The sequence below is a fragment of the Hyperolius riggenbachi genome, chromosome 5 (genome assembly GCF_040937935.1).
Source record: "Hyperolius riggenbachi isolate aHypRig1 chromosome 5, aHypRig1.pri, whole genome shotgun sequence".
In the NCBI taxonomy this organism is placed as follows: Eukaryota; Metazoa; Chordata; class Amphibia; order Anura; family Hyperoliidae; genus Hyperolius; species Hyperolius riggenbachi.
Window position 1 is genome coordinate 199,424,487 of NC_090650.1, and position 16,208 is coordinate 199,440,694.

At 39.6% G+C, this 16,208-nt stretch overlaps 1 protein-coding gene across 1 annotated transcript in view; it reads left to right on the forward strand.

The window, feature by feature from the left end:
• ITGA9 (integrin subunit alpha 9) overlaps nucleotides 1-6,937 on the forward strand; it is a 565,489-nt gene extending 558,552 nt beyond the window's left edge. Inside the window, exon 28 of the mRNA XM_068236571.1 lies at nucleotides 1,756-6,937. Coding sequence (XP_068092672.1) covers nucleotides 1,756-1,854 — 99 coding nt within the window. The 3' untranslated portion in view covers nucleotides 1,855-6,937. The remainder of the gene's footprint in view (nucleotides 1-1,755) is intronic.
• The last annotated feature ends 9,271 nt before the right edge of the window (nucleotides 6,938-16,208 follow it).

Here is a 16,208-nt window from a genome sequence, read left to right on the forward strand (position 1 = left end):
TCCTTAAGGGGGGTAAAGCCCACGGTCCTCAAGTGGTTAAAACTAACCTCTCCCCTGGTGGTACCTAACCCCTCCCAGTGGTGCCCTAACCACCCCCCATGTTGCCTAACCTAACCGCACACCTTGGGTGGTGCCTAACCCTAACCATCTTCCCTGGTGGTGCCTAACCCTAACCACCCCCCCCTGCAGAAACACCCTTTTACACATAGAAATGATAATATCTTTGGTAACGTAAAATATGCACATACAAATGAAATATTATAAAAACTATAACGGCCAGAAGAAGTTGTTATCCAATGCACCTCTATATGACTTTGCAATATCCCATACTGTTATCATCTGTATAGCATATTCTATTCGTTTGTATACCTTTCAATAAAAACAGAGTTACAAAAAAAAAAAAACTATAACGTTGCAAGCATCTAAAACGATAACATCAGAACATTAAAGTTTTTGAAGTATGTTAACATAATTTATCAGGCACCCTTTTTCTGCTTTTTTCGTCGTAGTAACAATAATTTCATTAGAGTCTATGGCGTCGCCCTTTTCGTCCACTAGCCGCCGGCGCCCTTTTTTCCTGCTCCCAAAAGAACACCTTGTTCCTCGACATTAGAAAAATGTTGCATGTAATACTTAAATGAGTAAATATATAACAAAACATCACACAGCAGCAGCCGCCGCTGCCAGCAACCCAGGACGCCCAGCTACCACGACTGGGACATAGGCAGGCCGGGTGCCGGACACCTGAAGCACGTCACGGGAAGCCACTCGGTCGGAGATCATGCCGCTACCCACGTGGCTGGCCACGGACCCCTGTGCACGCCGCTTCTGCTTCTCCTTCCAGCGAGCCACCGCCACTGCCAGCGATACTGGCAGGCCAGGCGCCAGCGATCACGAGGGGCTGCTTGTTCTGATCGCCTCCCCTCCATACTCCACTCCCCAGTGGGAGCCGCACCGCTTGGGCAGCCATGAAGGACCAGGCAGTCACTGCTGAGCCTACCGCGGGAGCCGCCGCTGCCTTCCAACACAGGTAACGGGTCTGGGAGCCTCAGACAGGAGGCCCAGGCCGCTGCCATCCTGCCGGGACACATCTGCCGGGACAGGGGAGCTGTAGGGAAGCATAGCAGCGGACAATCATCATCATCAGCCCCCTTCGGATCATCTGCTGGGGGGGGGGGGCGCAGGCCAGGGGCTAATTTTTGCAATTCTGCTTCAGGAGCTGTGGGGCCGGGACTGTTAAGGACCATGTGGACTGTTTAACAACCATGGGGACGAAGGGTCTCTATGTCTATATCTCGCTATATGTGGGGGGGTCTGGAGGGCTGCAGGGCAGAGAGCGCCGCTCAGATTGTGGCTGGCAGCTCCACTCGACATAGCTCTTGGACAGACCCCTCTGGTTTTTCTTGTCTTCCTTCATCAATGTGTTCTATGTGCAATGTGTTCTATGTAAGGTATGCTCTGAGGAATGCTTAATGTGTGTCTACTGTATTGTTTTCTTAACTTGTGTAATGCATAACGTATGTTCACTGTACCATCACCGACCCTGATTGTGCCAAAAATAATTCCGGGTACAACTCACCGTTGTACTTGGCGAAATAAATGATTCTGATTCTGATTCTGACAAAGACCATTCTTTAGTGCAAGAATATTGCAATACATTATTCTTAACATTAAAACAGAAAATAAATCCCAGTCCCATTTATTGCAAATGTATGTATACATATTTATATTGGGTTTTTTTCTCCTCCCTTTTAGATGGGATTTTTCCGTCGAAGGTACAGGGAAATTATTGAGGCAGAAAAGAATCGGAAAGAGTATGAAGAAAGTTGGGACTGGGTCCAGAAAAATCAGTGAGCTGCATACAAAATCCCAGTCGACTGACACACATTTGCTAGCTGATTGGATCTGCTCTTGTATCTTCCATATGTGGAAGAAAAAAATCTTCTCCAGATTTTCTGGAGGTTCTTTGATGCTGTTTATTCCTTTATTGAGCTAACTAGCAAAGAAGAGTGTGTCCTGAGGCAACCACTGCAACTGTATGGAGAGAATGGAACCGTGCTATTTCCTCTGCCAAGATAAACTCTATCCATCAGTGAACTACAATATTTATGAATTCATTTATACAGTGTTTGGCTTATCTTCAGGGGAAATCTTCATGCCTAGAAGTTGTTTTGTTTTCCTTAGAAATGTACAACTTTTATACTGGTTACGTTAATATGTGATTTTCAAAGATGTAATACATAGCTGTACAGTTTTGTTTTTCCAAAGCACTGATATCTAATCCTACATCCACTGACTCCTGTAACCTGTTCCTTCTGAATACTATAATGCTAAAATGAATCACTTATTCAGAATGATGCTGAGCAACAGGTTACTAAAGGAGACTTCCACTAGATTGATCTATTTTTTTTTTCAGTTTCAAACGTTCACTTCTAAAAAGGAACAGTAGTTGCGTTTTCACTTACTGTATACTTGTATAAAATTTATATGAAGAATTCTGTATATATTATACATATATAAAAGCACACACATACTTACACAAGTAAATGCATATGTTAATTCTACAATGGTTATACATTTTATGCCATCTAAATTATAAGTGCAGCACACAATTTTAAAGGAACAAATATCTGTGTGTGTATGTGTGTCAGGGTATATATATTTTGTCCCAGTTAACGTTTATGTGCATGTGTACTACATACATTAGTGATGTGTTTACGAGAGGACTACATGGGAATATGAGAAGGGAGATATGTTGCACTTTCAGATGAAAATCCATAGACCTCATGATTTTGTAAATTTGTAAATGACTCCTGCAGTAATCGTTCAGTGATTAATAACGTTAGAAGAAATTTAGGGGACTGTGAGATATAATCCCATCTGTTACAAAACTTCTGTTTGTGAGAGAAAAATATCTTTTAAATGATGTGTGTACTTATATACATGTCCAGTGCCTTATTATCAATTCATCCATGACTACTTGCTCCAAAGCCAGCACTTCAGTGGCCTTGTTCATGCGTAATTGCTACTGTGCCTTCCGGCCACTAGAGGGGGACTGGTGCTGGGCTCTCTTTTATTACAAATGAGTAATCCCTCTCTAATCAGTGACCAGGCTAATATCAAGAAGGCTACTGGTGTCGGCAAACTCAACCTTCAAAAAGGCAGAAGAGGTCACTGACCTTTTTATGTCTGCTTTACATTCTTTTCTGAATCTGGCAAGACTGTTTTTAAGTACTTTAATTCTTTGGACCATGTAAGTAAATAGCAATAGCTAGATGAAAATAACAAAACTTCATAAAACTGTCCCAGATTTTATACTTTTTAATTGTGAGGAATCACCAAAAATAAATGTTTTACAGAGTCTCAGGTTAACATATGGTGCTTCTTGTAAGCAATTTGTAATGCAGCTCATATTTTAGCAACGAGTACAATTCAGGGCTGGATTTACAACTCAGAGGCCTGTAGGCACAGGCATTATGGCATCCTAACCTCCACCCCTGAACACAGCCCACACTACCAAGTAAAATATTCTGAACTGCAATCCCTGCCTTATACTGTCCTTAGAATCTTACACTCTAATCACAGCCTCATAGCATCCTTAGGCCAGGGTCACGCTTAGCAGAATCACATGAGGTTTCCAATGTGTTCTATGGGGAAAACTCATGTGATTCTGCTAAGTGTGACCCTGGCCTTAATGACATGAGGCAAGGATTTGGGTGTTAGTGCCTGAGGTCAGTGATATGAGGCAGGGATTAGATTGTTAGCTCCTGAGGTCAGTAACCTGAGCAGGAGGAGCTGCCTCTCCCTCATAAAGCGCCTGTAGGCACATGCCTACAGTGCCTTAAGGAAAATCTGGCCCTGGTAAAATGTATACAGTAGTTAGACATGCAGTAGTTTATGAGCAGTTATGCCACACGTTTTGACACAATAATTGTACAATAGTACTTATGAATACAATGCCTTCATGGATATCATTAAGCTGATGAACAAGATGATAGTACTAGGACTATAATCACACTTATGTATTCACGTAGAACCTACTGAGGTCCAAGTATTTATGAAGAACAATGTGCACGTAAATGTGCCCATAACAATGTGTGTTTAGTCATAAGTGTTAACACAGACCAGCAAACAACAGGGTGGACAGGCATACAAAAGGCGTGATTTGGGGGCACAGTATTAGCCAGTATTCTTGTCCACCTATTTTTTAAGCTTTGACAGAATATGAAATTGTTCCTCCTGCTGTCTTTTCTATTTTGACAAAGTGTAAGTGCATTTATTCAGTACTGTACTGCTGTCTCTCTATTTTGATTGAAGGGCCTGGGCAGATTGTGGCATTGCTGAGCTTATTTCAGCAACACATCTCAATGTGCAATATGCAAGAACATGAGACAGTGTCTAGACAAACATGTGTGATGAGCACACTTATGAGCTGTGTGGGGCTTTCTGACAATGCAGTGTTGCATTTCTGTGTGCAATGCAGGGCTGTCCCATTCACTGTAGTTTAATGGGATCATCTCTGAAATGCAGGTGGCAAATATGTACAATGCATGGCCACCTTTTTTGCCAAACAGTTAGCGTGCCTGAGCCTAAGAATTGCACAATAGATATAGAATACATGTTGATTCGTTTTTAACAGTGGGGTTTTTATACGAATGTGCAATTTGGTTTATACAGCTGTGCTGCAACCTGGGACTCTGGAAAACATGCAGTTTAAGTGTTTTTTAGGAATCACTCGGCCAGGACAATGATTTTGTAACATAATGTTTATAAATGTATTACTCTTTAGATATAGTTTCATTGAATTATGAATACACTGATATAGAATGGAAGTCATTAGTTTATCTGTACACAATATAAGATTTAATTTACTATGTGCACACTTACTGGTTTGATGTTTATGCAAGAGAAATTGTGTCTTCACTATGCCATTATATGTACATTTTCTTACATTAGCGTTAAGATTTAATGATAGACATGCAATGTTCAGGGAATGACCTCTTTGTATTTAGTATATCATGCAATAGTTTTCTGTTACTTGTGTTGTACATTTTGTTAAACTCTAGGTTGATGAGAAATATTCAGATTCTGCTTGATTCCCATTTTTTTTCATATGATCCTTAAATATTCAACATCCCAAAACCTTTTGACCAATAATACTACCTGAATTGTTGACTGAAGCATACAACCATCACATTTCCCTTAAAAGGAAAGATTGTAATATTTCTGCATAAACAGAATTTATTCTTCTATATTCTTATGGTGCCTATACATGTACAGTATTGATTTTCAATTTTTTTTCGACCAAAACGATCGTTTAGAGTGAAAATCAAAAATAATCTTTTTTTTGCAATCAAGAAAAAATGATTACTCCATTTTTTCAATACAAATCTGATTGGACATGTTAGAAGAATCTGGGTGATTGTTTGTGAAATTGTATAGTGTATGGTAGGTTGAATAAGAAAATACTATAGATGAAAAACAACTTTTTCTTCATATTCTATCATTTTTGTTGGATTTTCAGAAATGAAAAATGGAATGTTCATGTATGGTACCTTAAAAAGAATTTTAAAAACTATTCAACCAAACGGAATAAACAGTCTAATTTCTCTGACCAGGAAAAAAAGAAAAAAATGTACTGTGGTGCCCATACACGATACAATAAAAACGTTTAATTTTCCCATTTATTCGATCTAAATGATTGAATCGAATGAAAGTTGAAAATAATTTTTTTTTTCAATCAAGAAATTAAAACGATTATCCCATCTTTTCGAGAAAAATCTGATCGGACATGCTGGAAAAATCTTTATATTCGATCTAACAGAATAATCGAACTACATTATCTAATAGAAAAAGAATGAAAAATTGTACCATGTATGGCCACCTTTAGAGAGATTAAAAATTAATTCAGTTCTATGTCATCAACGAATGCACCACTGTCTGCACGTGCAGAGGGGGGTGCTCTGGGTGCCCAGGCACTACCCCTTTTCAAAATCTTCAAAAAAGACCCCTCTGGCCACGCAAAAGAAGCCCCACCCCCAACTGTGATAGGCCCCGCCCACCCGCAGTAAGCCCCACCTCCCCTGGGCCACTTTGAAATGAAGTGTGGCTATTCCATCAGCTGCACCCACAATGACCTCTACCTCCCCCAAGACCCACAGTGGCCTCCCTCCCAAGCGCTCACAGTGACCTCCCTTTCCTCCAGCACTCATACTGACCTCTACCTTCCACAGAACCCACAGTTACTTCTCCCCCTCACCTCAGTACCCACAGTGCCCTACCCTTCCCCCAGCACCCACACTGACCTCTACCTTCCCCGGCAACCACACTGACCTCTACCTCCCCTAGCAGCAACTATGCAATTCATAACAGCAACCACAGTGACCTCCCACCCCCTGCACCCATAGCAATCCCACCAATATCCAGTTTGGAGTAAAGAGGTGCCATACAGGCATCCTAGTTTAACCAGCCCAACAGCTGTGTGGGAGCAGGTAAGATAGTGCCTCTCTGACAGCAGTGACCTCTCCCTCCCCCAGCATTCACAGTGACCTCTCCCTCCCCCACCACCCACACTGACCCCTCCCTCCTCCAGCACCTGCATTGACTTTTCCCTCCCGCCAGCAGCACCCTTCCTGTCTCCAGCAGTACCCTTCCTGTCTCCAGCAGCACCCACAGTGACCTCCTCCAGCACCTAAACTGACCTCTCCCTCCCCCAGCACCCCCAATGACTTCCCCTTCCTGCAAAACCCACACTGACCTCTACTTCTCCCAACATCCACCCCTTCCCCCCATTACTGGCACCTAGTGCTCACACTCACATGACCTCAAGTACCTGCACCCAGGCCTGACATTGCACCCAATATTCAAACCTGCACACAGCCTCTACATGGCACCCATTATCTGCACCAAAAAACCACTTAAAGGGGCACTGCAGCGAAAAACTGTAAAATTTTGAATATGTGCAAACATATACAAATAAGAAGTACATTTTGTCCAGAGTAAAATGAGCCATAAATTACTTTTCTCCTATGTTGCTGTCACTTACAGTAGGTAGTAGAAATCTGACAGAAGTGACAGGTTTTGTACTAGTCCATCTCTTTATAGGAGATTCTCAGGAATATATTTATTTTCAAAAGCTCTTAGTGAATGGCAGTTGCTCTGTCCAACTGCCAATAACTGTGTAGTGAGCAGGGAATCTGGCCAACATCATTGTTTAAATCCTTTTTAGGGAATAGCTTTATAAAGAATAAAAGCCTTGCTGAGAATCCCCTATGAAGAGATGGACTAGTCCAAAACCTGCCACTTCTGTCAGATTTCTACTACCTACTGTAAGTGACAGAAACATTGGAGAAAAGTAATTTATAGCTCATTTTACTCTGAAAGAAACGTACTTCCTATGGGTATATGTTTGCACATATTTTAAATTTTACAATTTTTCGCTGTAGTGCCCCTTTAATCAGTACCCAAACCCAAAGATCTGCATTCAAAACCAATGTGACGCCCATGACCACCCATAGCCAGCACCCGGTACAGTATTCACACCCATGTCACATCCAGTACCTGTACTACGCACCCACATGACATCCAGTACATGCACCCAGATCTCACATGGCACTAAGTACTTGCAATCAATCCCCGCATGACACTCGATACCCACCCATAGCCAGAAACCACATGACACTCGGTACTCACACCCAGAACCCGCATGGCACCCAGCATCTGCATTCAGCACCCACATGACAACCAATACCCCCTAGCCAGAAACTAAGAGTGGTGGGTGTGCGAAGGGGGGGGGGGGGGAGGAGCGCATTGCAAGGACCCTTTTTAAATTTGAGCTCCCCCACTTAAGGACCCTCTGCACGGCCCTGCTCAGGTGTTGTAACAAAAGGCTCTAGCTTTTGGAAAGTTTTGCAGTGGGTTCAACCCCACTCGGTCTCCCGGGCTGTATGTAGTATCCTGCAAGCTCCCTATGGCTAGTTGTCACAACTTCCTCATCCCATCCTGTTGTCCGTGCTGGCATCTCTCACTATTGTGGCAAGCTAGTCTCTATTGGTGGAGGAAAGCATCTACTTACTATAAAGAAGGGCTGTTGAATATTCACGTTTTGAACACAAGATTTACTCAATCTAAAACAGAAGCACATTATGGTTTGGGCTGTCTGACATATTAGCCCTTGATGGACATTTGCTGTTTTTGAACATAAAGTGCTATTTGTGTATTGAATATTTTAACCCCTAAGTGGACAGTGCTACATATACAAGATAAGAATCTGATTCATGTACCCATGTTGGTGGTGTCTGCAACTGTCTGATAATTATAACTGCAAGTGCTGTGTTGATGTTTGTGTGTTTCTGTAATACTTCAAGACTGTAAAGTTGCAACAGCTATTATTTATTTTGCATACAGCTGAATGAAGCAGATTTTACATTACACTGACATGGCTGCTGTTTAGAATTCAGTTTTAGAAATTCAGCTCCTAAACCAAATATAAACATGTGAGAGTCAATGAAAGTCATTAGGAATACACATACAATTCATTATCTCATCAGTTTATTTTGAGGTCAGGTTTGCTTTGAAGCATGCAGAATGGATTGTGATCATTCATACTATCTTGTGATAATGAGGTCATGTTATAAATCCTTTTCAGATACACATACTGCTTAGTAGTAGTATGCTGAAGGAAAAAATGCTTGGAAATGATGAACAAAGTATTTAGATGGTACCACAACTGGGTGCAGTGATTTTAGAACCAATATTGTGGTGCTAAAATTGGGTGTGAAATCATTACACATCTAAACTTTACACACACCATACAATCTTGGTTGTACAGATTTACCAAATCTATGTAGTATAAGGGCCAACAGATTGAAAATACCTTGAATGATTGATTGGATAAGCTTTTATACTACATGAAAGTGGTAAGATTGAACAAACAAGATTGTATGGTGTGTGTTGAGCCTTAGCCATTGTACAAACATTGTACATAATTCATTTGAAAAGCAGAGGGGCGACCAAGTGGTATCTGACTTGAATATATCATCCCAATATCAGTGCGGAGTGTGTTGTCTGCATAATTGTACAAACATCTGACCATAACATTAACCCTGACCCCATGATAACCTCTGCCTTACCCTAACATTAACCACTCCCCTACACTATCCCTGGGGTAGAAAATGGGGAACACATTAAAGTGTCAGTTTGCATTCAGACATTCATTGATTGTAATCACCCCAAATTTATAACGTTCTTTTCACTCCAGCAAAAAAGCAGATTAAAAAAATGAACTACATGAACAAGCTTATTAACATCACTACTGTATATATAACAATATACTGGAGACTAGGAGCAGTGGGGTGCATAGATTTTCATAGGTGTTAAAACAAAGTAATCGTAGCTGCATTTTAGATATGTTTCAAAAGACCATTCAGCTGAGTTGAATGAAAACATACATTTCAGAATATTAGAAATACAGTGGAAATATGTTTTTATTGCCACACCCCACAATTTACAGAGCTAGATTTTGTCTATAAAATACATAATGCACTGGAGCATACAGCACACGCATGACAATGCCCATAATGTGAATAAGACCTGATAAGCTTTTCCCTTCCTTCCTTGTTTGTATTTCAAGATTTGGCACTGACCTACTTATAAAGCCCCCTCCTCCCAAAATAAATAAATAAATAACTATAATACATGATTGTGTAAAAAGTGTTCCCTAGATACAAATACTGCCACTGCAAATAATCCCCCCATTTCCTTCTATATTTAAGATTTACCAAGTAAAAACTTATTATTACTTCTTTTTTTAAGTCCACATATTTATTCCCTCAGTCTGCATATGTACATGACATCACTGTGCATGGCCTGGTCTGAAGCTGTTATATTGTGAGCAATTTCACCCACAGCCGGTGCACGAATGACAAGGGCTAAACAGGCAAAATGTCACATGAAGGAGAGGGGATGGGCAGGGAGTACTGTGTCAAGCAGGGAAAGGGGGCAGGGCCAACATCAAATTTCAACTCAATAATCCTTGGCAGCAGAGACAGATGGGTCCCGGAGGAGGAGCCATGGAGGTAAAAGCTTTATATTAGTGGTAAGTAGAACGTTTTTATCCACAGGTTTCCTGTTTTACTTATATTGCCAAGAGATTTTGACTGCAAAGTTACTCATTTTCATCTATATTCAGTTCATTTATTTTATGATGTTTAGCCAATAACCATTCAATCAGTATTATTAGCAATTAAAATGCAACTGATCCTCAAACTAGTATAAAAGTATTACAAATTGTAAATGAGAGAACAAGATGTTACGTGTTTTTTTCCTTTTAATCAATGTATCTTGAATGTCATATTGTATATAGAGTCACACTGATATATTGCACAGAGGTTGGAATTTATATTTATATAATATATATATATATATATATACATACATACGTATAGCAGTCGACTGAGTTATGGGATGATTTCTTCACAGAATGTAAACGTAAAGTTGTTGTGAGTGCTTTCTCTGTATAGCATGACTTCCACATCTTTCTCCTCTTATGTGATACACAATTTTATCAATGTTAATATTCAACCAATCCTACCTAGAATCCTTTGTCCTCTGTAATCATTATCTGCTTTAAGGAACTGTGTCACCTTTTCACAATTTTCTAACTCTTCTTTATCACCTGCTCTGCGATTCACATGCACTATTTTAAAATGTCAAAGTGTTATTTGAGGGAATGACAATAAAAAATAAGAAGTGTAAACAGCTTTGTATGTGTTTTACTTTGAAAATATGAGCCACTAGGATAAAGTGTCAATTTGTATTTAAACCGACACTGAAGCAGAAAAAAATATGATATAATGAATTGGTTGTGTAATACGGATAATTAATAGAACAGTAGTAAAAAAAATATTCCTCATATTTTTATTTTCAGTTATATATATTTTTATAACATTGTATCATTCTCTAATATTTGCAGTTTACACACTACTCGGCATTCTAAATGATTTCACAGAGCAGGCTAATGATCTTTTGAACTTTCCTCTGCAGAAAAAACAAAATACAGTAACAGACGGTTGAGATAACAAGCTTCACATGTACAAACAAGCGAGAAACGGGGCTTTCTTGGAATCAGTATTTTCTTATTGTTTTTTCTTCATTTGTAATGTTTTCAAATTGCGTTAGACAGACCTTCACTTCACATAAAAAAGACTGCCTGACACGTGTTTCACAGCCAAAAGCCGCTTCCTCAGAGGCACACTGTATACAAACATCTGTTAAAAAACATATAAATCAAAATACATACCGTTAGCGACCTATGCGTTCAGATAACAAGTTGAGATAACACGCTTCAGAAGACAGAGCTCTTTACGACTTTGAAAGTCGGAGAGCTCAATGAAGCTCTTTTGCATTGATAACAACTGGCGTTTCTTAACTCTTCGTGTACAAGAAACAATATTAGACTCATATCTCTGCTGCTCATGATTTATTTCTTAGCTGTACTACACATACAAATTATTATATCGTAAGGTTATTTTCACTTCAGGTTCCCTTTAAATGTTTATCATTATAGTTGTTTATAATGTATATGTGTATGTGCTGACTGCTGATTATTACTGATGAAAATAATTGCCTTAAGTGTTCAAATTCAGTTTGGCCAAACTAGTCCCAAGTTTAGGTTAATTTGGGGGCTGATTGAGCATTCTGTCAAAGTGCCAAAGTGGTTTCCTTTAAATCTCATTGTCATCTTTTTTCATTTGTTGATGTTTGTATTTCAATATGTTTCTGCATTTCCATTAAAAATGGACAAAACGCATTGCAGCAAAGATAACAAAGGATAACAATGCATGGTTACAGGGAACCTGAGGTGAGAGACATATGGAGGCTGACATATACAGTATATTAACTTTTAAACCTTGCACATTGTCTGGCTGTACTGCTGATCCACTGCCCCTAATATTTTCAGCCATAAACCCTGAACAAGTGTGCAGATCAGATATCTCTGACTCAAGTCTGACTAGCTGCATGCTTGTTTACCGTGTGTGATTTAGACACTAGTGACCAGAAAGACGAGCAGGCCTGCCAGGAAACTGGTATTGTTTGAAAGGAAATAAATATGCAACCTCCAAATGTCTCACACATTGGCGTCAATTCACCAGAGAGGATTTACTTAAAGAAAAAAGGTAGGTAGTTTATCTCATGAGGTATTTTAACACTCTGGAGTCAATTCACCAGTGTGAGAGGACAGAGAGAAAAGTGTTCGATAGCAGGGGATAATGGAGAGATATGCATGAGGAAAGTGTGAGAAAGCAGAGAGTTAGGTAATCGGTATTAATGATTTACATGGGATACTTTTCCTCTCTGTAAGCTTGAAAGTGAAGCATTGTGGGTAGGAGACGGAGTTTTACCACTACCTGACCAGAGTATTCCCGCCTTTTACTGCCGGATCATATCATAAATCATATCACGAGTGAGTCTGAACTGTTCTCTCACGAAAAATACGAGCTGCGATTAAACAGACCCTCCTCCTGCGCCTTCGTCTCCTCATAATAGAAGCAAGCTCTAAGGCCTAGTGCACACCGGTTCGGCTGCGTTTTGCGATCCGCTTGCGGCTGCAGATACGCTTGGGTAATGTATTTCAATGGGCTGGTGCACACCAGAGCTGGAGGCGTTTTGCAGAAACGCATACTCCCGGGCTGCTGCAGATTTTGGATTGCAAAGGCGTTTTTGCCTCAATGTAATGTATAGGAAAAACGCAAACCGCTCTGAAAAACGGCACTTCAGAGCGTTTTGCCAGGCGGTTTTTGTTACAGTAGCTGTTCAGTAACAGCTTTACTGTAACAATACATGAAATCTACTACACCAAAAATGCTTCACAAAACCGCAAAATGCTAGCTGAAACGCTACAGAAAAATAAGAAAAAGCGTTTCAAAATCTGCTAGCATTTTGCGGATCTGCTAGCGGTTTTTGGTGTGCACCAGGCCTAACAGAGTAAGCTCAAAAGGCTCCATCTTCCACAGCAGCAGCTGCTGTGTGAAAACCACGATATCTCCAGGTTCATTCAGGGGATAAAGAGATGAAAAAATAACGAATGGCCACACACCCTTTCTTCCCTGGTGAATTGTGATTTGGAGGAAAACTAACTACTAACTATCACTTACTGTATTTATCTCATACTTATCTCACATTTGTCTCTTGCATTTCTCTCTGTCGATATTTTCCCCTATACTTCTGGAGAATTGCTATTTGGAGGTATCACAGGAGGTAAATTACCTCCCAAGAGATAAAAAGGTTGGTAACCTCTGGTGAATTGACGCCATTGAGTTCCTTTAACCTAGCCTTTCTCAACCTTTCCACCCTGGAGGAACCCTGAAAATAACTTTTGGATCTCAAGGAACCCCTGCAAACAATTGTTTGATCTCGAGGAACCCCTGCATTTATTTTGCAGAAGGCTTGGTCTTTAAAAGTATGTGTGGCTGTTTATTTCACTACTCCCTATTACACTGCCTTTCATTATACTGTCTCCTGAGTCCCCAATTTAGTGCTACTTGTTACAGTACCACCTTTTATAGTGTGCCCTATTATACTCCCCCCATGATGGGGTAAAATGCCAGGGAACCCCTGCAGAGTACACAAGGAACCCTGGGGTTCCAGGGAACCCTGGTTAAGAAAGCCTGCTTTAACCACTTCAGCCTTCAGTTGTTTTTCACCTTGTGCATCCAAGCAATTTTCACCTCCGATTCATTCGCCAATAACTTTATCACTACTTAGCATGATTTGATCTATGTCTTTTTTTTTTCCACCACCAATTAGACTTTTTTTCTGTGATACATTTTGCTAAGAATTATTTTTTTCTAAATGCATTTTAACAGGAATATTAAGATTATTAAGATTATTTTTCAGTTTTTGGCCAATATAGCTTTAAATAATACATGCTAGCATAATTAAAACTCACATATTTTATTTGCCCATTTGTCCCGGTTATTACACCATTTAAATTATGTCCCTATCACAATGTATAGCGCCAATATTTTATTTGGAAATAAATGTGCATTCTTTCAGTTTTGCGTCCATCACTATTTACAAGCTTATAATTAAAAAAAATTATAGTAATATACCCTTTTTAAAAAGTCCAGACCCTTAGGTAACTAGATTTTTTTTTTTATTGTCTTTTTTTTTTATTAAAAATTTTATTTGGTTATTTTTTTGGAGTGTGGGAGGTAAACAGTTAATTTTAAATGTAACGGATGTGTGTTTATAAAGAAAAAATGTATATAGATGTAATTTTACTATTTGGCCACATTCATTTTTTTTTCTTCCTGTAAACAAGCAATCACGCTTACATAGGAATTGGGTAGGAGGCGCCCGGTCTAGGAAGTGTCACAGTATGGGATAACACTGTAATGGTAGGTTCATCCAATTACATTACCATATGGATTGATAAAATATGGAATAATAAAATTGTCCTACCTCAAGGATGTTTGGCAGGGCATAAAGACTCACAGGAGTCACGATAAGATATTCGAGATTTTTATTTTTACAAATGATGCACTTTGACAACGCGTTTCTCGGCCAAATGCCGCTTCTTCAGGTCAGTAACAGTGCCTTTAAAAACAAATGGCAACTCTCAGATAACATTATCACAGTATATATATATATAAAAATATCATAATAAAACAACAACAGATCTATCCAGACTGCGAAAAGAATAAAACAATTGCACTAGGTAATGCATATAATTTATCCATCAATAAAAAGATACATAGCATCCATAAAATAAATCTTACAATCTTATGCAAAGAGGGACTTGCAAGTCCCTCTTAAGCAAGAGGGACTTGCAAAGTCCCTCTTACGTCACATACAAAGGAGCCAGGTCCTCCCTACTCCATATACCTTTTATCTTCCCATGCACTATGTATCGCATAAGCCGCTCCCCTCTACCCTTTATGATGTAGTAATCAGTAGAGGTAACTTTGTTTACATACACACACTCCCACATTTATATACATGTAGAGATGTAGTAACGAATTGGCATCAGCCTTATTGATCATAAATACAGAAACATACACACACTGTAGTGTGCATAAGATTGTAAGATTTATTTTATGGATGCTATGTATCTTTTTATTGATGGATAAATTATATGCATTACCTAGTGCAATTGTTTTATTCTTTTCGCAGTCTGGATAGATCTGTTGTTGTTTTATTATGATATTTTTATATATATATATACTGTGATAATGTTATCTGAGAGTTGCCATTTGTTTTTAAAGGCACTGTTACTGACCTGAAGAAGCGGCATTTGGCCGAGAAACGCGTTGTCAAAGTGCATCATTTGTAAAAATAAAAATCTCGAATATCTTATCGTGACTCCTGTGAGTCTTTATGCCCTGCCAAACATCCTTGAGGTAGGACAATTTTATTATTCCATATTTTATCAATCCATATGGTAATGTAATTGGATGAACCTACCATTACAGTGTTATCCCATACTGTGACACTTCCTAGACCGGGCGCCTCCTACCCAATTCCTAAGTAGCCGCACTCCCTTATATATGTCATATTTGAGGGTGATTTGAGTCGAATCTCTCGACTAAAAATCAACTTTTACTAGGAGCAGCGACCAGCCGGGAATTACAAGGCCGAGTGGAGACGGTACTTCTCCACCTGCTGACACAAGTGGTTGCCTTTGCTGCAACCCTGACTTGTGAGTATATAACTTCTTTTACTTGCACCTTTCCGTATATACTAACGTTATTGCACCAGAGTGGGCTCCCGGACTTGTCTGTGTTTTTCTCGTCGCCTCTACATAGTAATCACGCTTACAGGAAGTGAAGGGAGGACGTGAAACTTTTTTTTCTTTAGAAAGATCTCTGCTTCACATAGAAGCTGTCGGTCTTTCAGGCTTTCTAACGGGTCCGTTCCCATTCATTGATCTCTGGACTAACAGGCAGCGGTAGCAGATACGTCCAAAAGGCTTAAATACAGTGGGTTGCAAAAGTATTCGGCCCCCTTGAAGTTTTCCACATTTTCTCATATTACTGCCACAAACATGAATCAATTTTATTGGAATTCCACATGAAAGACCAACACAAAGTGGTGTACACATGAGAAGTGGAACGAAAATCATACATGATTCCAAACATTTTTTACAAATAAATAACTGCAAAGTGGTGTGTGCATAATTATTCGGCCCCCTTTGATCTGAGTGCAGT